The sequence below is a fragment of the Haemorhous mexicanus genome, chromosome 15 (assembly GCF_027477595.1).
Source record: "Haemorhous mexicanus isolate bHaeMex1 chromosome 15, bHaeMex1.pri, whole genome shotgun sequence".
NCBI lineage: Eukaryota > Metazoa > Chordata > Aves > Passeriformes > Fringillidae > Haemorhous > Haemorhous mexicanus.
Window position 1 is genome coordinate 3,802,982 of NC_082355.1, and position 27,903 is coordinate 3,830,884.

Consider the following 27,903-nt stretch of genomic DNA (forward strand, 5'->3'; position numbering starts at 1 on the left):
AGGCCAGCAGAGGGGAAAAAAATAATTTGCCTGGAAAAATGGAGTCTTTTTGGTTTTTTGAGGCACTGGGTGGCTGTGACCTGCAGGACAAGTGTGAGGCTGGTGACTCTTGGTGCACAGGGACCATGTCAAGGAGCACTGACATATGGACAAGGCTGGAGATGGGTCAGCATGGAGATGACTTATTGGGTTCTTTCTCCTGGCAAAGGCTCTGGAGCAACGGCTTTAGTGCCCTGTATTTAGCAAATGCAATTGCAACTCATGAGAATGCTAAAAATCTATAGCTTGAACACTGGAAATCTAGGAAAGGAAAACAAAATTCTTGATGCAAAAAAAGAGCCTCCCTGTTCTGCCAGAGCCTGGCTCTCTCCTTGGGCACATCCCAGCCTCCTTCCTGGGACTCTGTCAGTAATTTGCTCACAGCTCTTTGCAGGCATCACCAGAACAAGCCACATTTCTCAGGAAGGTGCTTTAAGTGTTGGGGAAAGGGGTTTGCTGTGTGTATAAGAAATCCCAGCACAAGACATGGTGATGCTTCCGTTTTATTGGGGTTTGAGGAGGTGAGGGCACAGCTTTGTGCTCTGATCTCTCATCTCAGTTTAAGCGACATTGTTGCGGGGAGTTTTGCACATTCCTCTGGTCCTGATGCGCACGTGGTCATTCCTGTGCCTGCAAGAGAGGTTAAAAATGTTGGGGGGCTGCCCTCGGGCCCCTGAGATACAGCAGAGCCTGGCTCAGAGGACAAAAGCAAAAAGAAAGGAAAATACTGCTTAAATCATCATCTAAGTGTTATTCACAGCAAGCAAGGCCACATAGTCTTGACAGGGAGTTCAGGGTTACCATGGACATGTGTTAATTAATTCCAATAAGCTCAAGAGTGCTTTCTGACACCTCCTGGCAGGATAATTCACCTCCGTGCTGCAGGACAGCACTGAGACACCTCTAATGCCTGTCTGACTGCAGACAATAAAGGTTATGATTTTGTTTTGTAGGGTTTTAGAAACAAAAGACTGGCACTGTTCTCTTGGGTTTGGCCTGCTCCCAGCCTCCCCTCTGATTTTTTCTGCAGCAAAAGTGAGGAAAATATTAAAAAGGTACCTTTAAAAAACTATTTTCTTCCTTTTGCCCAATAGTGGACCTGATTCCTACGAATTGTTCCATTCTCACACAGAATCATGATGCTCTCCTCTTTGGAAAGACAGATCCACTTCTCAGGTGCGTTAGAGAAATGCTGGTGAAATGATTTGCCTTTTGCAAAAAGCATTTTGCATGCTGGTCACAGTGAAGTGACCAAAGGCGACAAGTGAGACGCTGCTGCCACAGGGACCAGCCAGATGCTCAGCTATTCCCAGATTCCTTGCAGGCTTCCAGCTCTTGTCAGGCCAGTTGCACACACAGAACTGCAAATGACACTTCATCCTGCCTCCTGGCTGAATTGTCCCCATGGACCAAGGCTTTAGAGATGAGGACACTCCGTTTATCTCTCCCCCAAGACATTTGGCACCAGGCAGCTTCAGAGTCCTGAATAAAGCTTCAGAGTCCAGATGGCCCTGGCCAGGAGACCAAAAGGCTGCTCCTAACCTCAGAATTCCATCACTTGGGAACAGAACAGGGGAGTTGCAAGGCTCGGGGCTGTGACCCACAGGAGCAGCACGTTTCCAGCTGCAGCTGCTCAGAGCTTGCACAAGCAGGAGTTTTGGGAGCTCTGGGAATGCAGCTCCTATCAACACAAGGCAGATGCAGTGCCAGCTTCTCATCCATCCCATCCCTTCTCTGACTCCTGCCCAGCTCAGTCTTTCCCTCTCTTGTACCCCAATTTCCCTTCTTGTGAGCTCCCATCCCCTGTGAAGCTGCTCTCTGCTCTGGGGAGGTGGAGCATCCTGGATGCCACTTTGCACAGCTGACTGTGGAGCCTTCCTCGCTCACTTTACCCTGCTCTTGGTCCATGGCCAAAGCCCTAATGATGTTGTGTCTGATGAACCTCCCACCCCCATCTGTTGCACAATACAGGGACAGCTGGTGCTGGGCTGCTGGCTTCCAGCAGGGTCATTACCACCCTGCCAGGCCGTGCTGGGTCATTAACTGTGGTGCCTTTGCTGAGGAGATCCCACTCAGCCTCTCTCTGCCTGACTGCATCATGCTCAGCCCTGAAAGGTGAAGCAGCAAATGCTGCAGAGTATGTGGCAGCAGCCTGGGTTAATGAAGCAAAGAGGGGACAACCCAATTGACAATATTTATCCAGGCTCTTTTTCTTTCCTGCTGATCTGGATTCTGTTTCCTGCTCCTGCAGAGTTAGCAGGGAGGCGATGCTCCTGAAAGCAGAATTTGGCTCCACAAACCCACACATCCAGAGACAGAAAAGCTGGACTTTGAGCTTCTGCTACAAATGTCTCTGCTGATGGCAGATGGGCCTGTGAGCCTGATCACCAAAAATCCCTGCCTACACCAGGTGAAGTCAAGGGTGAAGCTCCCTTAGCCCTGCAGGCCGGGGGCATCTGGCTCCAGATAAGACTCAATCTTCCCAAAAGAGATTTTTGAACCACTTAATAGCATTGAGTTGGAAGTAATTCCTTCACTTGTCTGACACAGAGTGCTTCCAATGTATAAATATATTTTAAATTACCTAGGGCCCAAGCCAGATGAAATGTATCAAGTCTTGCCAGAGACACCCTTAGCATTTGGACCTGGCCTTCTGCTAGAACAGTGCAATCTGGCACCAGCACAGATTAAATATAAAACTCATTCTTAAAAATACCCAGAGCAAATTGTGTCCTTTCATATGCAGAGAAGACAGAAAGCAGAGCTCAGCCATAAATTTCTGGGGTGAAAAACCAGTTTTTTTCCTCAGCCACCACACATCTGAGGTCATCTGGAAAAATATTCTTCAGCCCGTGTGCTAGATCTGGGCAGACTTCGAGGACTTTGCCATTTGTCTGAGGTCCTGGATGCCTGCCAGCTCTTGCTGCTGCTTGGCAGCTGCAGGTAGGGGAGATTTTTGCTTGTGGGCAGCGTGTGTGCTGCGAGCCACACACAATTCCTCAGCTGGAGCCCACATGCTCAGAGCGGCGGGAGCAGCAGCTGTGCAGGAGGCCAGATCCGTGCCAGATGTGCTGGGCTCACTGCCCAAGCTCCACCCAGCTGCATGCAGACAGCTTTCTTTCTAGGAAATCCCAGATATATGTGGTAGTCCTCATCTGTGTGGCATTTAGGCTTGCAGCAGCTCCAGATACTCACCGGTTGTGAAGGCACAGCAGGCACTCATTGCTGTACAGGTTGTTATCTGTGCCACAGATGGGGTCAAACTCCCTTGTACACCCTCTTCCCAGGTCGAAGTTCTCACAAGATGGCTGTAGGCACAAAAGGTTAATTTTGAAAATGTTAAGCCTGTTCTCAATTTACCAAAGGAGCTTTGCTTTCCCAGAGAGGTGCACATTTTGTCTATCTTCATAAGCCATCCTCAGAGCTCTGCTGTGAGCTCTCAGAAACACTGGGACCATCTTCCACCATGTCCCTTGGCCAGCTGAACTCCACCTGGCACTGCTGCACACCCTTAGGAGTAACAGTGTAGAGTAAATAGTGCTCCATGGGCACTGCCTGGGCATGCTCTTCCCAGTTTTTATTTTTATGCCACAGCAATACCTGTCCTCACACTTGCAAGCCAGAGACTAAGGACACTTCTGACTTTCTTGGCAGGTAACAGCAGTATTTGGCTTTTTAGGAGTTTTTCTTTCAGTGTTTGGGGGAAATGCAGTGGAAAACCAGCATCATCACTGGGATTTTGCCGTGGCACTGCAGGTGGAAGGGGGTTCCCAGGCACTGGCTGTCAACCCACTCTGCTTCCCTGTATTTAGCAGTGGTGGCTCCCCAGTGTTTGGGGTAGAGCTGTCTCACTTGTGCTACGTAAAAGAGGAAACTTCACCTCCGTTCCTCTGAAGGCAGCTTCATCCATCTCGGCCATTCCTAGAGAAAGAGGAGAGAGAGAATGAGAGAGAGAGAGAGAAGACACCTTAGCACCCATCACTCGGGCTGGTTTCAAGGGGGACAGAGTAAAGACAGTTTAGGCTGAGGACTGTATGTCTTCACTCAAACACCTTTGTCCTAGAAAATAATTTCTTCCCTTGGATCGCCCACGTTTCTCAGCTGAATCCTTCCCTGCTGTGTCACCCTCCTTCCCCTGGCAGGAGCACTATAATGGTGCAAGGCCCTGCCAAGGCAAAATGCACTTCTGGAGATGTCACCTGTCAGCTGTCAGGGAGCTAAGGTGGCTTTTGTCCTGTCTTACCACACCTTCATGAGTACTTGAGAAACTCCTGCTGGCACTGGACAGGTGCTGGAATAAATCCAGGGTGATTTTTCTACTGTTACTCAGTTTTTACCACAAGCAAACAGCAAAAGACAAATTGTTGAAAGTCTCGACTAGAAGGGGACGCTGAGGTCTCACATCAAAGCAGGTGGGATCAAGCCATGACTTTGGGTTTCCCCATGGAGAAACTGGCCCTGAGCTGGCAGCTGGGATCACAAGGGTGGAACACGTGGTGGGTGTGTTTTGAAAAACAACCTGAACTTTTTTTTGGCAAAAGAAAGAACTGAGAAGAAGATCATCTACATGGAGGATTTATACTACATCTGTATTAACAACCAGCACAGCCCAGTAGGAGTGAAGCATTTTGCTGAGGAGCTGGTAGCCACACTGTTCAATATTTCAAGGGTTTTACTTTGGGCTAGAACTGGTCCAGACCCAGGAGCTGCAGCTCACTGTGTGCTCAGTTCATCTGAAATGAGCCCAGATTTTGTGCTCAGACAGCCCTGCAATGGCAGCCTCTGTGCAGAAAACAGGATGACAGAGGACCTGCTTCAGAAGCACCCTCCTGTTTGGAACGAGCCCACTAAAGCAGGACCTGAGGAGCAGCAACAGCTCATGTTCTCATCCCTCTGCACCATATGGGATTTTGAAAACACAGTTGGCTTAAACATTGGCTTTGGTAGTGAGAGCTGCATTTTCCCTTGCATAGATTCATTTCCTGTCTTCTTGGATTTGCTTTTTAAAAACCAGAATAGCACCTATTCACTCTGAAAGGATCACACTGTCCTAGAAATCACCAGTTACAGGACAAATCCTACCCCTGAAGAAAGAGCAGCAGGTCTTTTCATTTTTGGGAGCAAGTGCACCCTTTCAAAGCCTTTGTTTTAGGCTTGCTCACAGACAGGTACAGGTTTAATGCACATTGGCCATTGCAGCATTCCCTGCCCAGGGCCACAGCAAGGTCCCAGCACCAGCTGGTCTCTTCCCACACTCACCTTCCCATGTGGCAGGCCTGGGAGCTTTAGCAAGGAGAGGAAATAGCTCCTAAGCAAAATGTTGGACTCACCTTGGTAGAAGAAGAGTGCCAGGGAGAGGAGCAGGAAAACACCAGCTACCTTCATGGTCGAGGTGATGTTCCACTGAGCACAGCAGAGAGAAACTGGGACACTCCTGGGTGTGTCAGAGATCCTGTCTCTGGAACTCTGCTGGGACCTTTATACCTTTCCCCACTCCTGGCACCACACCACACAGCCAGCTCCACCCTGCAGTGCTGTGGTGACAACATTCAGAGCATGGGGACAATAGCAGGTGGCAACTGGCTCATTGGAGGGCGCAAGGATGAAAGCCTCTCCCAAGCCAATGGAGGAAATCATCCTTATCTGCAGCAAGGACTGGGGCCCTGTCCCAGGTGTGGGGTCAGCCCTGGGTCTGCACTTCTGTGATAAAGCAACGTTGTACAAAGAACCAAGATTGGAGAAATGGGCAGAACAGCAAGGCAAATGCAGTTAGCAGCATTGTGGCTTTGATTAATGACCCTGCTGCTGCCACTTGCAGGGTGAAGCTCTCTGCTGAAGCCACCTCTGGGTGAAGATGGCTTTGATCCACACACACCTTTCCTCCTGTGACCACAGGGCAGAGCTGGGGGGCTGCAGCTCCCCTTCCCTCCCTGGGCAGGCAGGAATGGGAGCAAGGATTGCTCTGGAGAGCACGCAGAGCTTGCCTGTGCCTTGGGCTTGCTCGTGGCTGCAGATCCAGTGCTGCTGTTTTGACTGCACATCTCTGATTGCAGACAGCAGCTGAAATGAGCTGCTGGGTCAGATGCTGCTCCCTTCCCCTCTCCCTGCCTGCAGTTGGGAGTAAACCCTGGGGATTTCCCACAGTTACACCACCAGTGGTGCATTGCAGAGAATGGATCAGTCCCTCGGGGATTAGAAGGATTAATTAATGTTTCTAAAGCACTTTGATATCTCAGCCATAAATCACTGGAGAAGTGCAAAGCAAATTATTACTAATGGGGGCTTATGACTCAAAGACAGATTTTTAATTAGCTGAACAGGAAAAAGTCAATGCCAAGAGCAATTCAAGGAGCTGTTTGAGAGGGAAAAATCTCAGCTTCATTGGCAGCTGCTCCATTGTCCAAGGAATACCCCATTCCCAGTGTGGCTCTGGAGGGTGCTTTCCCCTGCCATAAACACCTCTTTTGATTTTGCTTCAGTGGTCATGGGCAAATTCCTCCCTCTTCACTGGGTTTCCCTCTGCTCTCCCTGGGCTGACCTGCAACATGAGGCAGAAAGAACAGCTCCTGGTGGCATCTGTTATTTTACTAATTCAGAGAGCAAAGCTGGCTTTGGGTATGACCTGCTCAGCAGCTCCCAGGAGCTGGGCTGGTGGACCTTTGGGCACAGGCAACAATCCTTTAGTGTGCCTGGGACAATGGTTCAGGTGGTGTTATCACCCTCTGAGGAGCAAGGGAGGGAGGGGTAATTTTTTATTGCTAAAAGAGGTTCACCTCAGTCCAACATTGTCCCCTGGTTTTTTCCTCTTCAATCTAAGGCATGTAAATAGAGCAGTACTGAAAAGAATTTCTCTGATTACCCATGTTTGGGGCGTGCCCACTCCTGGTAAAACACATTTTTCAGTTTAAAGATCCTTGCTGTAGCCAGGAAATGTGATAGTTTGGATTGTCCAGGAACAGAAACATTTTTCCTCAGATTCCTTGGAAACATCCAGGCGCATTTCCAGACTTGAGTTTGACGGGTACATCCTCCCTGTTTGTGCTCTGCAGGTGGCAACTGTGTTGGCTCCTGGGACATTTCAGGGTGTGTAATGCCAAAGTTTTCTCCTTCCTCCAGAAGGCAGAGGCATCAAAGCACAGGCAGGCTGCTGACCTTCCCCTGCCTCCTGGACACTTCTCTCTTCATCCTCTTACTGCTGAGGCTCCTGATAGCTTTGCACTGGCTGATTTTAATGTTCCCAACTGCTCCCAGAGCTGGATGAGATTAAGTACTTTGCTACTGAGGAAGGTTGAAGAAACTCCAGATTATGCAGTGCAATGGACTGAACTTAATTATTCCACAACGAATTGAGCCAAACCAACAGACTCAAGGGCAGTTGCCTCTGCCAAAAGAAGATTCCAGCACAGGTTGCAGCTGAACAGCAGGCACACTTGGGTTTAATGCAGTTTCTCCCTCAGCAAATGCTCTTCCTTTCCAAGCGTCTCCACTGACAGCTGTGTCTTTATGAGATGCCTTCAAAACCAGGGGATTTCAGGGCTCCTCTCTCCTGATTGACAACAATTCAATATCCTTCAGGAAAATCAAACAGAAATGCTTGGGGCTCATTTGACTGGGGAGGAATGAAAAAGAGCTGCGAGCTGCTGCTGCACGGGGTGCTCCTGGTACCGTGCTCGGCAGTGTGGGCTTTCTCAGGATGTGTCACCTTGTCAGAGCAGCGTGTTCCTCCAAACACATCAGCTGGAGGAGTAGAGAGAAATGAGTCAGGTGGCTCTGCCAGCCATGCTGTGTGACATGCTGAGCCTGTCGTGCAGAAATGGAGGGGACAGGCGGGTCCCAAAGCAGGGGCTGGCATGGGATGGCGTCCCCTTGGCCACCTAGTTGGGTGGTGGCCACCACACATGGGCTAGGACACAAGATCTCTGCAGTTGCTGATGGTGTCTTCTCCTGGATGCTGGGAGCACTTGGAGAGAGAAGTGATGGTATACAAGGCATGAGGGGAAGGGGCAGTGGGTAAGGAGGCAAGTTGAACTGCCATGTCTGCCCCCAGGTGGATCAGCAGGAAGAGGTGATTCTCCTTCTGCAGGATGAAATTCTGTATTGTCTTTTGAGCAAACCTGAGTGTTTTCAAGTTACATTCATTTCAGTAGCAAAGTGTTGCAAAGGGATAAAAAATTACATTACAGGGGAATTAAAAATCTGGGAAACTACCTATTTCCTTGTGATGGTCCTTCCATGACAGGCTGGAGGATCACTTGTTGTAACCAGGGCTGGAATTTGTTTTTTTTTTTGTGGAGACTTGATGTACAAAGAGAAAGCCACCAGTGCCCCCAGGAAACCAACAGAGTCACCAGTCCAAAGCATTCAAAGATCACAAACCAGACCCAGATGATCATGAATCACAGCTCAGAAACCGCAAATGGTTCTTAAGCCTCTTCCAAATAATGGTGTTTTCCAACAAGCTCATTAGGGGTGGTTCACATTTTCCAGCCTTCTCCTGGAGCAGAGAGAGAACGGGCTAAAGCAGGAGCAGAGCTCCTTGTGCAGTCCCAACCTCTTTCACCAAGGAATGACCATGACCAAGACCTCCACCATGGCCCTGTGCTGGTGGCATCCCTGATCTTGGTCCCTTGGTGGAGGTTGTGGGACCTTCCCTGGGTTTCAAGAAGCACAGGCACCAGAGGCTCCTCAGTGCTCAGGATCTCAGCAAGGCAGCTGGGGACTTTGCTGCTGCCCTGCAGTGGGTGGGATAAGTGAAATTTGGAGATAGGCTGATGCAAATGTGAAAACTAGAGAGGTCACAAAAAACAGTTCCTAAGTTAAAAGTTAAAATGCCTAAATTTGTGTTACCTGCCAGGCCTGGATCTTGCAGGTGTAGCCAAGACTTTGCTCATGGTATCCAAGGTGATTTTGAAAGGTGTGTGAGACAGATCAAACCCTTTTGCATCAGCAAGGTGAGAGCAGCATGCAGGAATCAGCTGCTCCTCGTTCCAGGGAATACTGCCCAAACACTGATTTTTCCTGCAGAAAAAAAAACCCAAACCCAAAGTATAATTTGGTTGGTAGTGATTTTTGTCTTGGATTCTTTCCCATTTAATGCTGAGAAAGCTATTCTGTTGCTTTGGGTACATGGGAGATATTGAATATTCTGACAGTTTAGGAAAAGGGATCCTGTGAGTAGCTGCTGAGAAAGCATCACATATTTTCTCCAGCTGCAGGAGAATCTCTGGAGCCCAGGACAGCATATCAATTTGTTTTCTCTTCTGTTCTGGAAATCTTGGATTTGGTACCTCTGGTTTCTGGGGGCTGGGCATACCTACAGGATAACATTACCAAAACATCATTTCTACTTTCACTAAAGCTTCTGTTTGTTATCCTTCAGCGAGGGCAGCATGTCCATGAGAGAGACCTTTGGAAATCTGCAGGCATCAGCAGCTTTGCCTGAGACTGGGTACTGCTGACAGCGGTGTCTAAAGGCAAAGACATCACATAAATCATAGCTTGTTGGGTTGTTCAGAAGAGGCTGTGACTGGGTGTCAATCAAATGCTTCCCAAGGAGGATGAATGTGCTGGGGACAGGCTCTGTGCTTGTAAGGATTCCTGGCTGACATTGGCTGGGGTGGAGTTCCCAGCCTGGTGTGGGAGCTGCCAGCCCAGCTCCTGGCCTGTTTGTCTCTGCTCTCCCACCTCTCAGTGGCACCAAACCCCACGGGCTCCGTCCATGGAAGCCTTTCCCTCCTCTGCTGTGATTTACTGGGTGATGGCACATGTCTGCTGGGAATAACTCTGGACTGTGGTCAGCTCGGGTGACCTTGGGGCTCTGTCCCTTGCACGTGGGACCCTGGGTCAGTGCAGGGGGTGCCAGCTCCTGGACAGGCTTTCCCCCCTTTCTCCCCTGATCTCTCATGCCCCTCTCCTTGGGTCTCTTGCAGGACCTCCATGGGATGGAGAGGCAGTGAGAGCTGGAGCGAGAGTTGATCCCTCAGGAGCTGAAACATGGAGCTCTGCTATTCTTGCTTTCCCTGGCATTACCAAAGAAAAAAGGATCATTTTTCCCACTCCTACAGAAAATGCCAAAAGGGAAGTATTCCTCCATAAAATTGCTTCTTTATTAAATCCTATCTGCCTCCCGCCCCCACATCCGACTGCCCCTGCGGCTGCCGGGGAGATCCAGGGCAGAGTGATTAAGCACTGCGGCTGATAATGGGGCAAACACAGATTTCAATCTCCTCCAGCAAATCACTCCCCCTTTCTCCAACTCAAAGCAGCACCTTGTGCCCACTCCCTCTTCCACGGAGCTTAACCAGATGGGAAGCATATGGTCCCTGTCCTTTTGGGGTCACAGACTCAGGGGGGATGATCCAGTCTAATCTGTCCTTCTGCTCAGCTCAGGCAGCTCTGTCTCTGCTCCCAAGGACCACATGTCCCTTGTCCAGGGCTGGATCTCACTCTGAAGTGTGTGTGAGGTAACTTAGGAGCTCTGGTACGAGCCACTCTGGATAAGTATCCTGGATCTCCAGTGCCTGGTGCTGTTTGTATAAAAGATCCTGCCTGCCTGCAGCTCTTGTCCATTGCCCAGGGGAGCTGTAGCTGCCCCATCCCTGGAAATGTTCATGGCCAGGCTGGACAGGAATTGGACCAGCCTGGTCTAGGATAAAGTGTAGGGGTGGGCTGGATGATCTTTAGGGCCCCTTCCTACTCAAACCATTCTGTGATTGTCTGACCCTTTCCCTCAGATGAGTTTCAAGTGATGATATCTGAAACTGGCTCTTTAGAAAGTTGGCTGCAGCCCAGGTGAGCTCTGGGTGCACTGTCCAGGCTGCAGAGATGGTGTGAGGAGGTGAAGGACTGGCAGGACATGGGGAGAAGACAGAGCCAAAGTCCTCCCAGACCTGAACAGCAAGGGTGGGAGATGGCAGAGAAACTACAGGAAGGATTATCCCAATGGGATAGCAGGAAAAAAACATTCACCATGAGGGTGGACAAACACTGCTGCTGGACCAAAAAAAGGCTGTGGAGGCTTTATACCTGCAGAGGTTCAGAACATGACTGAATGAACTGATATTTTCCACAAAAGCAGTCAGAAACCAGCAGAGAAGCAACAGCCCCTCTGTGGTCCTTGGCTGATCCAGTCTCTAGGACTAGGAGATTTTTTTAGTGGAGGTCTGAAATACAGGATACTTTCACATTTCCCCCTAATTTCTTGAAAACATTTTGTCAAAGTTTTTGTCAAGCTTTTGTAATATTTTCCATCACTCTGTAAGCCAGTTGATCAACAAAACCAAATATACTGCAAATGACTTTCATCACAACCCCAGAAATATTTGGCATTTCTAGCTGCTCCTGTGAGTTCCATTGGCAGCGCTAATGGCTATTGATAAATTATTTGCTCCCAGAACTGGCCCAGAAATAGGAAAAACAGTATTATACTTCTGATTTCAATGAAACATATGGCTAGAGGATGCTGAAGCTCTTTGGTCCAGCTCACTGAGGCATTTTGGACAAATAGAGGAGATGAGGTTTTTCCAGTGGAGAGCTCTCAGCCTGCTTAGCTCCATAGGAAAAATTGCCTATAAAAAAATCAGAAAGGTGAGGATAGGAAGAGAAAACTAATGCAAATTATGAAATAAGGCTTTAATTTCTGTCAACATTTCTTCTTCCTGTGATCTATAGAGAGATTTTTAAAATGAGCAGTGGGCTTTTTCACAGACTGATAGGAAAGAGATTTTGGGAGGAAAGGGAAAACAAGTAGCAGACATGAGACAGAGCTGGGGATAACATTGCTGGACTCTGTTTCTGAACAGAGAGCTCAGCAGAGATGGGAAACACTGAGCCTGTTTCCAGAGATGGTTCTTCCTCAGAGCTGTGCTGCCACAAGGCACTGTGAGATCCATGTTATTTCACGAGCCCATTCATAACTGTGCACTTCATTCTTGGCCAGCTCTTTCCCTAGCAGCATCTCGTGTTGCTGCTGGTGTGGTTTAACCACAACAAAGGAGGGCTCGTTAATCGCGGGTATCCGCTCCGGCTGGGAAAATCAATGTTCCCTGACCCCGTCTGTGCGTCAGCACGCTGCACACCTGTCCCAGCCCAGCCTCCCCAAAGCTGATAAATGATGGCCAAACACTGCTGATAAACTTGACTAACAGCTATTGACCCCTGGGTCGGGCTGAGATTAGATACAGCCCAATTAACACTTGCTCCTTCTAATGACTCCTCAAGCTCAGAGGCTGAATGTTTCCTGCAGCTAAAACAGGGACATGGGGTTGTTGGATGGCTGAGGTTTATTGTCCCCACAAAACTGCTGTGTTTTGAGTGCCAAGAGCTGCTCCCAGGACACAGATGCAGGATGTTGGGGGAAGAATTCAGGATATAAGAGCATCAGCACCTGCAGCCCTGCTGTGAAAAGCGACGCTGCGGGAATTGTTGGCAGCTCTCTGTGCTTTCAGCCTCGGTCAATGGCCTTGATTAAAGAAGGAGTTTGTCTTTGATTTAGGGAGCCTTTGAACATAGTGGCTAAACATTTCTCTTCCATCAAGGGCTCCCTTTGATTTCTGCATGTAGTCAGCTCCCTGTATCCCTCGGTGAGTTTTGCACTTGAATTGCTTCCCTAATAAATGTGACATTATTTTTGATGCCTTGTATGTTTCCAGGCTGGTTGTGAGAGCGAGGTTCTTGCAGTGAAGGCACTGTCTTCAGCCCATCAGGGATATGAGGAGCAGTCCTTTTGCTCTGGTAACAGAGATGAAAAAATCCACTGCTGAACCTCCTTTTCCCCAAGCAGCTTTTAAATTGGGTTTTTTCCTTCTACAAGAGGAAGTGGCTGCCAAAGCCCATGGCTGCTGCCTGCAGTATGCTTTTCCTTCTTATCCTTATTCATCCCTGCCAAGATCCTCTTTCCTTCATTCCTCCCTATTTTCTGAGCTTCTGGAAGCCCCTGGCTCACAGTTTCAAGCCCCACTTACCAAGAAACTTGGTTTTCCAGTTAAAAATCAGCTGAGGTTCTCATGTTATGCTGTAGTTTCTGTAGGAAATACTTGGGGATGTCGCATCTTGTATTTTTCCCTCTGTGTATTTTGGAGGAAGAAATCTAGCCTGCTTCCAAGCTCAAGGCAGCCTCACAGTGCCTGCACTTGGGGCATCTCTCTTCCAGTGCTGAGGTGTTTGCCAGGAGCAGATGGTGAGGGGTGTGCTGGAGGCAGCTGATGATGCTGCATCTGCCTGTTTAGCTGAGACATCCCTGAGCTTTGTGCTCTGCTGCTCCTCTGCTCAGGATGAACTGCAGGGCTGCTGGTGGCCAGGTCCTGCTCTCCCTGAGGATCCTCCAGGATTGCACTGAGGGTGATCAGACACTGCTGGGGCTGGACAGCCCCGAGTGCAGCTCCCTGTGGAGCAAGGGAGGGAGGGGCACAAGGGCCCAAATTCCTCTCTGTGTTCTGTCCCCCTCACCATGTCAGCCTCTTGACCAGCTGGGGTTCAGACCTAGAGACCTCTCTCCGGTCATCTCCATCATGGATCAGGCACAAATGCAGTTGACACGTGTCCCTTTTACTCCAGGAGCTGCAGTTCCACCTGCTGGGACTCAGTTTTTCATTTTGTGCCCTGCTGACATTCATGTCCTTTCACTGGATCTGGCATTTTGGTGGTTAGGAGCAGCCTCTGTCACTGGATCCAGGCTCTGCCATTCCCAGGATCCTATAAATTCAGTTTTCAGCCATACAGAGCCCTGGGATTTTTATGGACGTGGAACAATGATGCATAAATGATAATTAAAACCTCTACAGAAACATTCAGTTACGGCCAGAAGCATAAGTCATAAATAATTATCATGATGGCCAGCTTTGCATTATGATGATGTATTATTATTACTAGAACTAATGTTATGAGACTGAGAAAGTCAGCACTGGACTGGGGAAGTAAAACACTTGGAGGAGGTCTCTGGATTCTTCCTGAGAAGAGGGCAATGGACTAAATGACCCTGTGCTTTCAGGGATATTGCTTTTATGCTGTTCCATTAGATTAATATTTAAATGGGGCGTTAAAACATTGATGACACCTAAGAGCTTTACTGCCTGTGCATTATTGGGATGTAGGTCTTGCTCTGTCTGAAGCTTCAGGATTGCCCACACACGTGGACCAAGGAGCCTGTGGTGTTCTACCACATTAGTGCACTTAACATCACCTCTGTGCATTCCCTGATAAAAAGTGCACGAAGAAATTTCAAACAAATTTGTTGTCTGACATCCCTCAAACTTCCAAAGGTGAGTGTGGGGCAGGTGAGGCCAGAGGAGCCTTGGAGGGAGCTGGGAACCAGGTGAGAGACTCCCTGCTGTCCTTCACACCCGGCTCAGCCTGTCGAGGGGTCACCCCTTGCCCACCCTCGCTGACACCAGGGTGTCCCTCAGAGCCCTTCCCACAGCCCCACCAGCAGGGGTAACCTTGTGCCAGGTGTCACAACATCTCCCTGGCATCCCCCAGGTGCCAGGAGTGCAGGAGGAGCTCTGCTCCTGCTTTAGCCCGTTCTCTCTGCTGGGTTCAGGAGGCGCCTGGGAAAGGCGAACCACTCCAAAGGAGCCTGTTGGTAAATGACATTATTTGGAAGAGGCTTAAGAACCATTTGTGGTTTCTAAGCTGTGATTCATGATCATCTGGGTCTGGTTTGTGATCTTTGAATGCTTTTGACTGGTGACTCTGTTGCAATTTCCCAGGGGCACTGGTGGAGCTTGTTGCTTCTTGCCTCTCACCGAACTTCAAAACACGCAAGGCTCTGACAAAAGTAAATCCTAGCTCTCTTCTGAGGGCTCAGGCAGCTTTTTGCCATGCAGATCCCACCCTGGCTGGAGAGGAACTGCAGGCACCAACCTCAGTGTGTCCCACAATCCCCTCCTATCCCATTTTCCATTTTGCTTGGTGGCTGCTGCACACAGCATCCTATTGGGAAGAGCCCCCAGCCCCTGGGCTGCTGCTGCTCTGCCCCTCCATGGACCCCTGCTGAACCCACCCCATTTTTGTGTGTTTCACTCACAGGGGCACAGCAGGGAGAGGGCACTGATGGGCCAGCACTGGAACTGGGAGGCTCCAGCTCCCACCAAGCCATGCAGAGCCCCTTTCCTGGTTCTGTTGAAAATATTCAGCCCAATATCCCTGGTTCCTGCTTGGGGATTACGTATGGACTGGTGAATTCAGCAGATTGTGGGACCAGTGGCTGAAAGGAGCCTGTGACAGAGTGAGGAAGGCTTGTCACTTGAGGGACATCTTCTTAGGATGTGGGTCACGTTTCCACTTCTTAGAGAAGAAATTTGAGTAAAAGATTTGGTGCCCCCCCCTACCTCCGGAACAGCTGCTAAAGGCTGTTGATGTTAAAACCCTCAATTAGGAAGAACACTAAGGAACTACACAGGAAGCCAGAAAGCTGCTCTGTAGCTAAAATAACTTCTGTGAGGTGCTGTGATAACAGAGTGAGACCGGAGGGTAAATTGCCAGAGTGACAGTGCCTTCCTGCCTTCGAGGATGGTCCCTGCTGGGGAAGGGTCAGGACCCTGCCAGGGAGTGGGAATACCCCAGTGTGCCCATAACTGGGACTGATCCTCTTGGCAGAACCTCCTGGCACAGCAGGGTCAGGCTGTCAGGAGCAAATCCTACAGAGAGGGCAAACTAAAGGGAACTTCAGCATCACATGCAAGTGCTCTACTCTTTCCCACACATGCTGGGAAACTGGGTTGGTTTTTTTTATACAGGCATGGGAAAAGAGAGTGACTTCAGGGTGGTTTGGTTTGCTCAGATCCTACAACTGGTGTTCAGGGGAAGCTGAGCTCTTCCAGGTGCAGAGAGTGGGGCTGAGCAGGAGCAGGCTGGAAAGGAATTAGCTCCATCTGGGCCAAATTCTGATCAGAGGAGGTGGGGAGGAGGAGGAGAGGACTTTCAGGAAGACAAACAATTTTTCTCCTTGGAAATAAAAAGCTTCTGGCATCACCTGCTGCTTATCTTGTTGCAGTGACATCTAGTTTCTACCCAGGACTAAAGAGCACAACCCTGACTCCAATAGGAGCTTAATTGCTATTAATCCTGTTAATTGAATTTGGTTCTCCTGTGCCTCTTCAGCACTCTGACTGAAGGATGGAAATTGAAAACAAGGAGACAAACAAGCTCAGCTGACCTAAGGCATGTGACTCCTCCTGGTATCATAAACATGTGCCCCCTCCACATTTTGGGGGAGGCTGGATGGTCTGGAGAGCCAGCAGTGGGATTGCTTTGGGAAGTGCATCAGGAAGATGTGGATCCTGGTGTAATTGGCTTTGAGGGATTTGCAGGCTGAATGTGAGTTCTTAAATTAAGTTGATTTTCAGGTAATAATGGTAGGGGACTAAGCACGCTCTCAGGGGTTGTCCTGCTTTTGTGGAGCTTTATTTGAAATCTGATGTGTGACTTATTTGGTTCCAAAGCCAAGTATTGGAGGGAGGGGTGGGGGGGGTGTCATCAAAAGTGATTTTTTTCTAGATGGTTCCTGTCCAGGGTGGACCTTTCTCAGCTGGCTCAGAGGCACAAGCTCTCATGTCAGAGCTGCCTCTGCATCTGCTCCTGGGCAGAGAGGAGTTTGCTGGGTGCCAGCTTTTTGGGCAGCCCTGCTGGCTCTTGCAGGGGTTTCTGGGCTCACCAACAACTCCCTTAGCAGGAGAGCCAGCGTGGGCTGTTAAAAACCCTTCATTCTAATTTGAATTTGTTGTGTTCTGGGTAAGGAAAGGTTTTTCGGAAGGGATGTTTTAGGCAATGAGTTCCATTCCCTCTTATTTGTGTGCATTTTCTCTCTAACTTGACCTTTGTTTTATAAACTGGTTGAAGTAGCTGTTCTAGTGAATCCTTGGGCCTTTCACTTCTCAAATATGAAGAAGGTTAATGTACTGTTGGTCGAGATCTTGGTGGCCACGTAATGGAAAAGCAAACTTGGACTTGAGAGGGGCTTGGCAAGTAGATTTCTTATGGAGGGGAATTCCATCTTCTAATGACTTTTATCAAAAAGAAGAGCAAGGTAAATGCTTTCAAGTCTGAGACCATGCTGGAGAATCCACCCATCTGCTAAGAAGCTCCTTGTGGTGAATGTTAAGGGTCTGCTGAGTCCCTGAGGGCCCAAAGTCCTGCTGAGCTTGGTGGCTTTACTTCATATTTTGATTCTGGCCTGAGCCAAGCTGCAAAGGTTATCTGGAGGAGCTCACAGGAGTTTTGTGAAGGTGTTGCATCCTTGTGGGGTCAGGGTAAACCCTGTGACTGTTATTTAGGGTATTTTGGGTTTGTGGGCATGTCATGCAATTGCAGTATCCAAATGCATATGAATGGTGTTTGAATAGGGTAGGGTGGTCTCCCTGCTCAATTCCAGGCTGTTTCTGAGCAGCTTGGGCTCCTCTTCCTGCCACAAAAAAGGTGGTGAGAGGTTCAGGAGTGGAAGAGGTGATGTCTCTCAAGAAAGATACACAAAACCAGGGTTTTCTGTTGAGGAGGAATTCAAGGCACACTCAGAAATTGTTTCTTGTCATATTTCAGAGCTGGTGTCTGCCTTTTTCTTCTTTCCTTGGTGAACAATATCAGCACGTGGTGTCAAATCCCATGATGTGTTGCAGGCTGTGGTCAAGCAGTGGCTCATCCAGCAGCTCAGTGTCTGTCCCACACAACCGCTGGGGAAGGGGGAGAGCCTGATGGGCATTCCAGAACATCCTGTAGAAAAGCAGCTGCTTTTTGGGGTCTGGCTTGGGTGGGGGCTGTAACTGCCGAGCTGGGAGGTTCCTCGGGGCCCCGGTGGGAGGGATGGGATGGGATGGGACGGGGACCAGGTGACAGCAGGTGGCACTGTCTGCTGTGATGCTGTCCCTGCTCCTTGGGTCGCTCCTTTGGGAGCGGCCACAGCTCTGCTGCCCTTCCCTGGGGCCCGTGTTGGAGGTGCAGATGTGACACCCTCTGCGGGGGTGGGCAGAACTCCCTTTTTAAGGTGCTGCTGTGACTTGAGGTCTGTGCTTAGCAATTAATTCAAGGCATGTTCTGAATACCTGTTTAAAACAGTACATGTAGTGGTTCTTGATGCTAAGAAAAGCCTTCCCTCGGGATGGTACTTCTATTCCAGATCCAGCAATGCTTCTACCCCCGCTGCCTCTAATAACTGCAGTTAGAGAATTGCATTTCATCTGCCTGAAATTCTCCTGCCACTTCAGGGAGACACTGGACTGATTTCAGCTCTTTCCAGTATTGATCTGGCATTGCAGAGCTTTGTTTAAAGGTTGCCCCTCTCCATCCAAAAGGCTTTGGGATTCCTACATCTTCACAGGGCTTAGTGAGCACTGTGGAACCTTGGGGTGAATGGTAATGAGTAATTGTCAGCAGTTAGTGTGAGCCCCAGCCATTGGAAATGATGAGAAAAATGAACCAGTGCTTCCCTGTGAGCCCTGCAATTGTGGGTTTTCCCTGCCACTGGGGCAGGAGTCCCACCCTGGGTCAGTGGTGTTGCAAAAGCAGAGAGACTTTCACTCACATGCTCTGAGGAACCCTGGGGACAGAAATTGCTGATGAAGTGAAAGGGAGCTGGGAGCAGCACCCCAGCCCTGCCTGGCCCATCCCACAGTGTCACAGGAGGAGCAGGAGCACTCCTGCAGCTCAGGTCCCTTCTCCCCAGCCAGCAGTGACATTCCTGAAAAGGTTTAGTAAATGCAGCCACCACTGATGGTGGGTTCTGGTGTTCAACTCCTGTGCCTGTGTGCACTGTGTTCTCCCTCTGCACAGCCTCCTGTCTCAGGGCTGTTGGTTTCCTTCCCCTCTCCTGAGCACTCCTGGATGCTGGAGGAGGGAGGAGTGCTCATGGGCTCATGCCTTCAACAAATAAGTAGTCACTTCAGGTGATAAAACACTAATTTTTTTTCCTGGTTGCACCTCAGTGGTACACGATGGACCTGGTGAATGTGGGGGCTGTGCTCTTTGTTGGCAATGTTTGAGTCCTGACTGATGTAGAGGATGGCTGAGGGGGAGCATTGCTCCCAGTGACACGTGTCCCACCCTGAGCGAGCTGCCACCACGCTGGTGTGACATCTGCTGGCTTCCTGCAGTTTCCCAGTTGAAGGCCAGCTCTCTGTCTGCACTCAGAGGTTTGTAGGGTTCCCTAAACCAAGCTTTGCCTGAGCTGGAGGAAATAAGGGCCATTTAAAGTGCAGAATGAGCTGGGATGTTCTGCCCCAGTTTTTAGCAGAAGATAAGCACTGCCAGTAGCTCATGCTGTGTTTTGGCTGTCTGTCTGACCTGTGGTCACATCAAAGCTCGGCCCCTTACTCTAGAACTGTCCATGCTGAGCTCTGTCTCTTATTGCAAGGTGTAGGACTTGTGCTGGCTTATTAAAAACACTTCCTGTGTCTGTGCCCCTGGCTCTCCAGCTGGTCCTGGCTGCTGTGTCAGTGGCCTCCTCTGTCTCGCTTGTCTCAGATAATTTTTCTTCCAGGTCATTGACTCATGGTGAACAGAAAATGCTCCAAAAGCTGAATCATGCGGGGCATGGAGAAAACCAAAGCTGCTTGATTTAGGTGCTGCGATTCCTGCAGTGTTTCCTGTGTCTGAGGTGCACCTGTCCATCCCTCTGATGGCCCCAGCCTGGGGCTGGGAGTCAAGTGCAGACAGCCTTGGGAGAGGCACTTAACTCTCTCCTTCTCATTGATGGGGAAACAGATAAAAATAAAGATGCTCACCTCTTTTGGATGGCAGTGAGAGGATTAATTGGTTAATGTTTGTGAAGTGCTTTGAAGTTTGAAATAGGGCAGATTGGTGCTAACCAGGATTGCAAAAGCTCTGATGTGTCATAAGGAGGTAAAGGCTGTGCTGAGGAGGCACTGGAAGCCTTAAAATCCCTGTTGTTCAGGTGTCAAGCATCTCACAGGCTGATCTGGTCAAAACCAGGGATTAGGGACAATGGCAGTTGCAACAAAGGCTTTTTCCTCCCCATTAGCCCTGGGCCAGCCCTACTCCCAGGAGGTGGTGGGGCATGGACCAGCTCTCAGTGGCAGCAGCGCATCCTGCCCGGCCCTGGCACAGAGCTGTGTGGCAAGAAAGGCTGGCACGTTTGGTGAGGAGTGAAATCTGGTTCTGGGTTCAGCACTGGGGAAACCAGAGTTGAGTGGGGTTGAGCAAGACAGGCTTCTCCTGGGGAGGAGCATGGGAACCAGCACACCCACAGCAAGAATGTGTTTGGTGACCTGGGCCCAGGCATGTGGGGGTGGCCCTGCTGGAGCTGTGCTTAGCCTGGGTGTGTGTCCACCCACTGGAGGTTGCTCAACAGGCTGCAGGAGGAGGCCATGCTCACTTGGCTGCTCTGGTGAGGATTCCCAGGCACAATGGGATGGCCCAGGGAAGAGGGAGCTTGCATGGAGTGGCCAATGCTCTGGGTTTGGGGCAGAGCACTCCTGGGGTTTGTGTGTCAGCCCTCAAGGCAAGCCCTCTGCATTGTCCATGTACTGCAGGGCATCCACAGTGGAAGGAGTTAAAACCCACTTTCTCTTTTCCAGAGCAGGGCTTTGTCCTGCAGTATGAGCAGTGACAGAACCCAGCAGCAGAACTGGCTGTCACATCTAGTGCTGTCCTGAATGACTTGAAGCTTTCTTTCTGTGAGGACAGATACTGTGCAGGTGGGCCAGCATTCACCTGCCATCTCTTATGGACCCTGTGGTCTACCTCCCATGGCACAAAGTTCCTGGGAGGCTGCTGGGTGTAGAACTGTGCAAGTCACCCTCTGTCATCCCACTTCTCTGCTCTCTGTGGTCCCAAGCAAGCAGACCACCTCCACACTGCTTGGTGCCACTCATGATTCAGGGAGAAGTGGAGGTGGTGCTGCCCTTGGGGTGAGGAAGGTTGTGGTGGCAGCAAATGTGGAGGCAGAGTGAGCTGTGGGTGAGCCTGGCTCCAGACCAGCAGCAGGAGCCATGCCTGGCATGGGTTGGTCACTTGTGTGCATCCACCTCAGTTCCAGCAAAGATTCCTGGTACGAGGGATTCCCCTTCTCTGCACCTCATGGGATTGGCTTTCCCAAGGTTTGGGAGCCAGCACGTGCTGCTGGGGTGGGTGAACCCAGAAATCTCCAGTGGGCATTTGGAACAAAGCAAGGGGAGAGCAGACCCAGAGCCACCTGGCCCTGTGGCACCCAGAGCTCAGCTGCAGCCCTGGGTGCCCTGTGAGCAGCCAGACCCTCCTGCAGCACCCAGGCTTTGGTGTGCAGATCAAAGGATTTGAGTGGGAGGGGATGAGCAGCATCCCAGGGAGGAGCTGCCTGGAGGGGAAGGCTGGGGGGCAAGGTGGAGTCTGGAGGAGGGTGCAGGTATCTTTCACTTTCTTGGGCTCCTCCTGGGACTGCCAGCCAAGAGGCAGCACCTGGTCCTTCCAGGGAGCCTCCTGCTGTCCCTTCCTGCCTGCAGAGCAGGTGGCACCACTCTGCCTGCAGCATGTGTGTGCTTGGTGGTTACCCCTGGTGGCTCTGCCCCATTCCTTTCCCCTGGGAAGGATCAAACTGCTCCTGCAGCCTTGTCTTCCAAATGCCTTTGAGTGGGGAAGAGCCTGGGGACCTGTTTTACAAGGGTCAAACAGATGTAAATAGCTTTTCTACAAAGATTTCTGCTCCATTTCCCTCATCCCAAATGCTCTAACAGCCCCTGAGGAGGTTTCTCTTTGCTTTGGTTACTGTACCCCGCTGAGTACTCAGCCCACACAGCCAGTTTTGGGCTCTCCAAGCTTTCTTGAAGAAAGCAGCCAAATGTTTGTTTTGTGGACAACCTTATAATGCATATGGGTTTTCCAAGGAACAGCCAAAGGCAGGGGGGAGGGAGGAACCAAGAGGAACTCTTCATCTGGGTTGACTCGTGCATCTTGCTTCAGCTGGGTTTATTATTCATCATGTACCCATTACTGCCTGGGGCCTGCTTAGCTCCATGCTCAAGAAAGAGATTTTATTTTTTTTTTTTCCTGCTTAAACCACATCACTCAAGTGCTGCTGAGCACTTGTTTGCTGTTGCCATAAGTGCCTTCACTCCAAAGCTCTGGGACAAGGCAGGAGACAACGAACTTCTTCCTCCTTTTCTGTAGAAAAGGGTTTTGTTTCTGGGCAGCCCTACACCACCCAGCCTGAAGAAGCTTTCCTTCCAGCAGGAAAACTGTCATGCTGAGTTAAATGGCATGCAAATGTGATGGTCTCATTTGTGTGTTTTTGTAACAACAGCTGCAAGCAAAGGGTAAGACAGGGAGGTTGAGTTTTTGCCTGCAAGGCCTCTTGTCCTGAGCACTGGTTGGATGAAGGATGATTAAAGGCAAAACTAATCTTGTTTGAAAATTAGGATTTCCCATGGAATGACAACTCTTTCTAGTGCTGTTCTCTACTGTAATTGTGCTCATTTGTGTGGGCTCTGGGTTCCCTCTGTAGCCCCCAGACCCACATTCCCTGGAGGTTCATGGTGCCAGGGACAGCAATGCTGTCCAAGGAGATGCTGCCACTAAGGCAGGCCCACTATGCTTACTTAGAGAAAATCACCAGAACCACTACCTGGACATTATTTTTGGTGTTGGAAGTTCCTGTGGAAGCAAAATCCAGTGAGGATGTGCTAGTCCTGGGAGAAGTGAGCCCTCAGAGAGGATGCTCTTAGGGAAGGTGGGCAGGGGGAGAAAGGATTTCAGGCCTCCAGGGAAGCAGATCATCTGATCTGCTGTTGTGGAGCTGAACTATCAGAATTATACATTTTGGCCTGGGAATTCCTATCATACTGAAACCTTCCTGTTACAGAAACCATGGTGAATGAAGAGGGATGGAACTCTCAGCTGCAGCTGGGTGAAATGGCAGCACATTGTGAGCTCTCCCAAACCTTGAGCTGTTATCATGGAGCTCAGCAGATGAGTGTGAAAAGATGATGGGGACAGTGAACTGAATCCCAGCTTCAGCTTCAGGCAGAGAAAAGAGCACCTTACCTTAAAACCTGGCTTGTTTGGTGGCCACTGGCAAATCTCTCCTTTCTCTGTATCTCCTTTTTCTGTATACTCATAAAAACCAGACACTGCTCCAGGTCAGCCTCTTCAGGCTATTGGAAAATTGGTTCAGTTGGTGTAAAACCTCTGGGAATTGATGGCTAGATACCCAAATGCCACATCTTTGTGTGTCCTGATGGAAGGACAGCACCTCACCAGCCAGATGTTAGTGTGGCAAGGGTGGCTTAATTCCCAAGGTAAGTCCTAAACCAGAAGGAAGGCAGTGATAAAACCATGCTTTGGGGGGTGTGAGATCCTGGGCTAGGACAGAGCAGCCTGCTGATAAAGAACAGCCTGCTTGTGTTCTTGCCACTAAAATCCTTATCCCTCGCTTGCTGAGCGTGCCCTGTTGTGTACAACACAAATGACCCAGTTTGAATGGACTACTTAAACCTTTGAGCTATGCTAATGAAACACTCAAAAAATATAAAAGATCATGCAAAGCATCTTTTCATTTAGTTTCACCTAATTTGTGGAGTGCTGGGGTTAAAAGTGAAAAATGAAACTCATGATAGAGAAGCCAAGTTCATGGATGTCCTGAAGTTATTCAAGCATCTTGAGAGTTCTTTATCTGGGGCAAGGGCAAGATGTTCCCATGTCCCTTTGTTTCTTGTAAGTTTTTTGTGCTTTTGAGAGCTGTCTTTAGTCTTAGCTTATTAATTCTGTTTGGTGCAGTGGTGCCACAGGAGCCACAGCCGCTGGCGTGAGGAGCTCGCTCTAATTTGAAACAAGATGTAACAAGGGAGCACAACCCAGAGTGGGAGGCACAGGGTGTAATGAGATCCCAGGTTTGATAGCTCTGTGTTGCTCAACATGATGTGCTTGGGCACCTTGTTTGCAAACTTGGGTCCCTTTTATAAGTTTTGGGGAAAAATATCAACCCCAAGATCAATTTGTGGAGAATAAGTGTTGGTTCCAGCTGTGTCTGAACTATTGATTTTTAACTTCTGAAGCATTATCACAAGTGACTGATGAGGTAGTAATTTTGGAGGTGGATTGGGCCAGTAGAGTTTTTTGGTTTTGGGTTTTTTTTACACAAAAGGTTCAGTGGTGCTGCCTGAGGAGAAAAGTTACAAAAAGAAAAGAACTTCAGAGTGCTGGTGCTGTTGAAGCAGTAACACCACAAGATACAAAACTGAGTAAGAGCAGACAAAGGAGGGAACTATAGCTCGGGGTAAATTTGAAGGTGAGGAGGGCAATGCACTGGTTTTAATGGGAACATGGGGAGTTATTAAAGGAAGGATGAGGGATCAGCAAGGATGGAGCTCATCAGCTGCCTTTAAAATGTAGGATGTGGGAAAACTGGGGGAAATGTGCTGGCATCTATCCCAGGCTGCTCTGATTTATTTTTAAATGAGGAATCTATCATTGTGAGATGTAAAGACATACAGCAGCTGTTCTCTGGGCAGGGATGTGAAAGTCCTTGGACATCCTGGAGCCAAGTGAAAGTGAATCTTCCCTCTCTCACTCTCTGTTCCTCCAGAGTAAAAGTTTATCAGCCCCTCCCTGCCAAAAGTGAAGTGCCAAGTGTTTCCCCTTGGTTTATTCCTTTAGCTTCCCTCTGTCCTTGCAGCATAATCTGTTCAAAATGTCTGCAATTACCCTGGTGCTGGGGCTTTGGCACTGGGATTTGGTGACTCATGTAGTTCCTGAGCCCAAGGCAGCCTGCAAGCCAAAGGACCTTGTTAGCCTTGCCTGTGTTAATCTGGGAGCAGGGGTGGCTTTGGGAGCTGGGTTGCCCTGTTACACGAGCTTCTTTGAGCTTCTTCAACTCACAAAGCATCTAAAGGTAGGAGTGAAACTGCAGGAGGAGGAGGAGGAGTAAAGGAGCCTTTGTTAGAAGAACTGGCACAGGGGGGTGCGATGGGCTTTGGGGTCAGATCTGAATATTTCTTCCCAATCTTGGTGCAAGGGTGAGGCTGGAGCTCAGAAAAAAGCAAAGTGTGTGGTTGTTGGTTGGCTACAGAGAGAAGGGTTTTTGTGGGGAGAAGAAACATTGCTGGCTCTGCTTTGGCTCCCAAGTGCTGGTCCATCAGCAGCTCCTGTGGATGTCAGGGTTCAGCTCTCACAGGCACCAGGAAAAGGGATTATTTCTACCACACATAAAAAGATTGTAGAGTTTGGCATCTGCTTTGAGGTTCCTGCTGCCAGGCTTAGTAAAGAGGCTTAGGAGTGCTCAAACCAGAGAAATAAATCTGCAGCACCTCTTATCAAAAATAATGGATAGTAGGCTTCAAAGGAAGAGGAAGAGTCTTTGTTTTGTAGCCTACTTATGTGTCCGGCCTGATCCTCACCCTTTGCACTGGTGTAAGAGTCAGTGTGGAAAACAAACAGAGCTGATATGTCTAGGAATAGACTTGCTGAGTGGGTGGGACACCTCAGGTGCTGGGGAGGCTCTTCAAAGAGGAAAGAGAGGCTGTCTCCACCTGGGCTGCTGCCGGGGGGCAGGGCTGGGGCTGGCCGGGATTGCACGCACTGCCTGAGGGGGATTTTTATGGAGCAATCGCGGTCATTAGCAAGCACGAGTTTTTCCACGTACCAAACATTGTCGAGGGCAGTAACTCAGCCCCGTGCTTGTTATTGTAGTGAGTGTTGGGCAGGAGTGTCCTGGGAATTTGTCGCATACCAAGTGGGGGGAGCCCATCAAAGTGTCCTCGAGCTGCTGATGTTGGCTTGCCACCCTGAAACAAAGGGCTGATGAAATAGTGTTAGCCAAGTTGGTCGCTAATGAGGGCAAAAAGAACATCTGGAGTCAGGTTTTGTTTATAGCTCTTTGTTTTGTCATTGTTAGGGAGACAGAAGAGGAAGTGTCACTCATAGTATAAATCACAGCATCCAAACAAAGGGCTGACATCTGGGTGTGATTTTGGATTTCATGTCCTTGGAATCTCCTGAGGTTTAAAGCCCAAAATTTTAGCCTAAGATGTTGGCAATCCACCCTGTGTTCAAAAGATTAATGTCACTTCAGGACAGGGACAAAGAGGAAGTCTAGAACTCTAGACCAGAGCTGGCATGTGCTGAGACCTGAAAATGCTCACTTCAACTCTGGGAGCCAGCCCCAGCTTGGAATAACTTGGAATAACCCAGTACCTGGGTCCCTGGTTGGCTGTGGATGTTGAGGGGAACAAACAGGGCAAGCACAAAGTAAATCTTCCTGTGATAGAGTTTAGTGTGGTTCAGACTTGTCAGCCAGAGGCTGCATCTCCATCATCATGTTTAATAGCCACTGATGGACCTGTCCATGAATTTGTTTAATTGACTTTTGACTCTCTTGAGGTGTTTGGCACCCACAACATCCTGGAGCGATGAGTTCCACAATGCAATTACATCTCATGGGGAGGGGAAAAAAACCCTTCCCTTTGTTTGTTTAAACCTTCCATATGATAATTTATTTAGTATCCATTAATTCTAGTGCTGTTAGTAACCCTGAACAGCAGTTATTCTTTTTCTGTGGGTTCATCCTGATTTTGTGGACTGTCAGGAGCATATTCCCTCTATAACCTGTTTTCCACCGTGGGAGTTGCTGTGAGTTTAGACAAAAGCCCTTCTCATTTCTGCTCCTTTCTGTGGCCAGGAGAGGTGTTCCCTGTGCCCTTTTACCTCTCTAAATCCCTGTGATGATGATGAGGAAGGCCACAGTGCCACAACTGTGCAGCTGGGCAGACCCAGCAATCATAAGGCAGCATGACAGAAGTAATTTGTTTTATCCTTTCCACGTGTCCTAACAGTTCCTATCAGGTGCTAAGCCTTCCTGATTGCTCCTCTGGCAATGATGTGACATTTATTTGTGACCTTAGCCACAGAACTCCTTAATACACCCCTGACAGTGATGGTTACTGTGGAGCTGTAATGTGCAGGTAGAGCACAGCAAGCTTTTCTCCTCCATTTTTTAACACGGAATTTTTTCTGTTGCTTTCTTGTCCAGCCTCTGAGTCCTGAGTGACTTGTGGTTTTCTCTCAGTTGACTCGAAGCTTTGAACTCTCTTGAATCATTCAATTTGTCCCTTTGCTAATTGCCTTTTCATAGTCATTTACAAAAAGCTGAGCTGCTGAGATGGCTGTCAGGGCTCACCTCCACTGGGAGAGCTGACCTCTTATTACTGCTTCCATTGTCAACAATTTTTAACTCAAAGAAACTCTTCCTTTACTTGATGGCACCTTACTTTCTTGTAACTGGTTCATTAGAAAGAGAAGGTCATGGTGTCAAGCAGTGCCCACCTACCCACACTTCAGAGGACTCAGATGGGTGATGAGGCAGGACTTGTCTCCCAGAAACCTGTGATGAGTCTTCCTCAGTCTGTCACTTCTCTCTGTGTGCTTTGTTACTCTGTTTTTATGAGCTTTCCTCCCTTTCCCCCAAAGTGCACTATGGAGCCGGAGCTGGGTGATTGCACATTTGAGCACCTTCAGTGCTGCTGAGAGGGGGATTTAATCCCTGACTGTGGCTCTGTGTTATCAGGATTTATCAGCTTATTGTGAATAAGTTAATTTAGCTTTTCTACTCTGCTGTTATCTTCCTTGGAGGCTCCCTTAGCCCTGTGATCAAGGACTCTTCAATGTGTTTTGTTATTACTGCTGTGGCTTGGAAAATTCTTCTCAGTCTTTGGAGTACTTTGCCACAGTTGCAACTTTAGATTTTAGTCTTAGTTTTTACATTTTTGCTATTTGGACAGTGCTTCTCCTTAGTCTCATTTTACTGTTAATTGTCTCACTTAAAGCAGATGAGCATTTATTCTGATTTTTTTTTTTTCCCTTAAGCAATACACGTTTACTCTAATGACTTCTTCAAATGGTCTTCCCACCTCCTGAGTGTGTTTTTCCTTAAGGGCTTTTCCTTTTTAATTT

The 27,903-nt window shown here is 49.1% G+C and overlaps 1 protein-coding gene across 1 annotated transcript; it reads right to left on the reverse strand.

Annotated features, from left to right (window-relative positions):
* Positions 1-526: 526 nt before the first annotated feature.
* On the reverse strand, positions 527-5,524 carry LOC132334346 (pancreatic secretory trypsin inhibitor-like). The gene is made up of 4 exons (XM_059860320.1): positions 5,370-5,524; positions 3,920-3,960; positions 3,235-3,347; positions 527-669 (listed from the first exon to the last, which is right to left on the reverse strand). Exons 1-4 carry the CDS (start codon positions 5,422-5,424, stop codon positions 600-602), a joined length of 279 nt encoding a protein of 92 aa, XP_059716303.1. The 5' UTR covers positions 5,425-5,524; the 3' UTR covers positions 527-599.
* Positions 5,525-27,903: the final 22,379 nt, after the last annotated feature.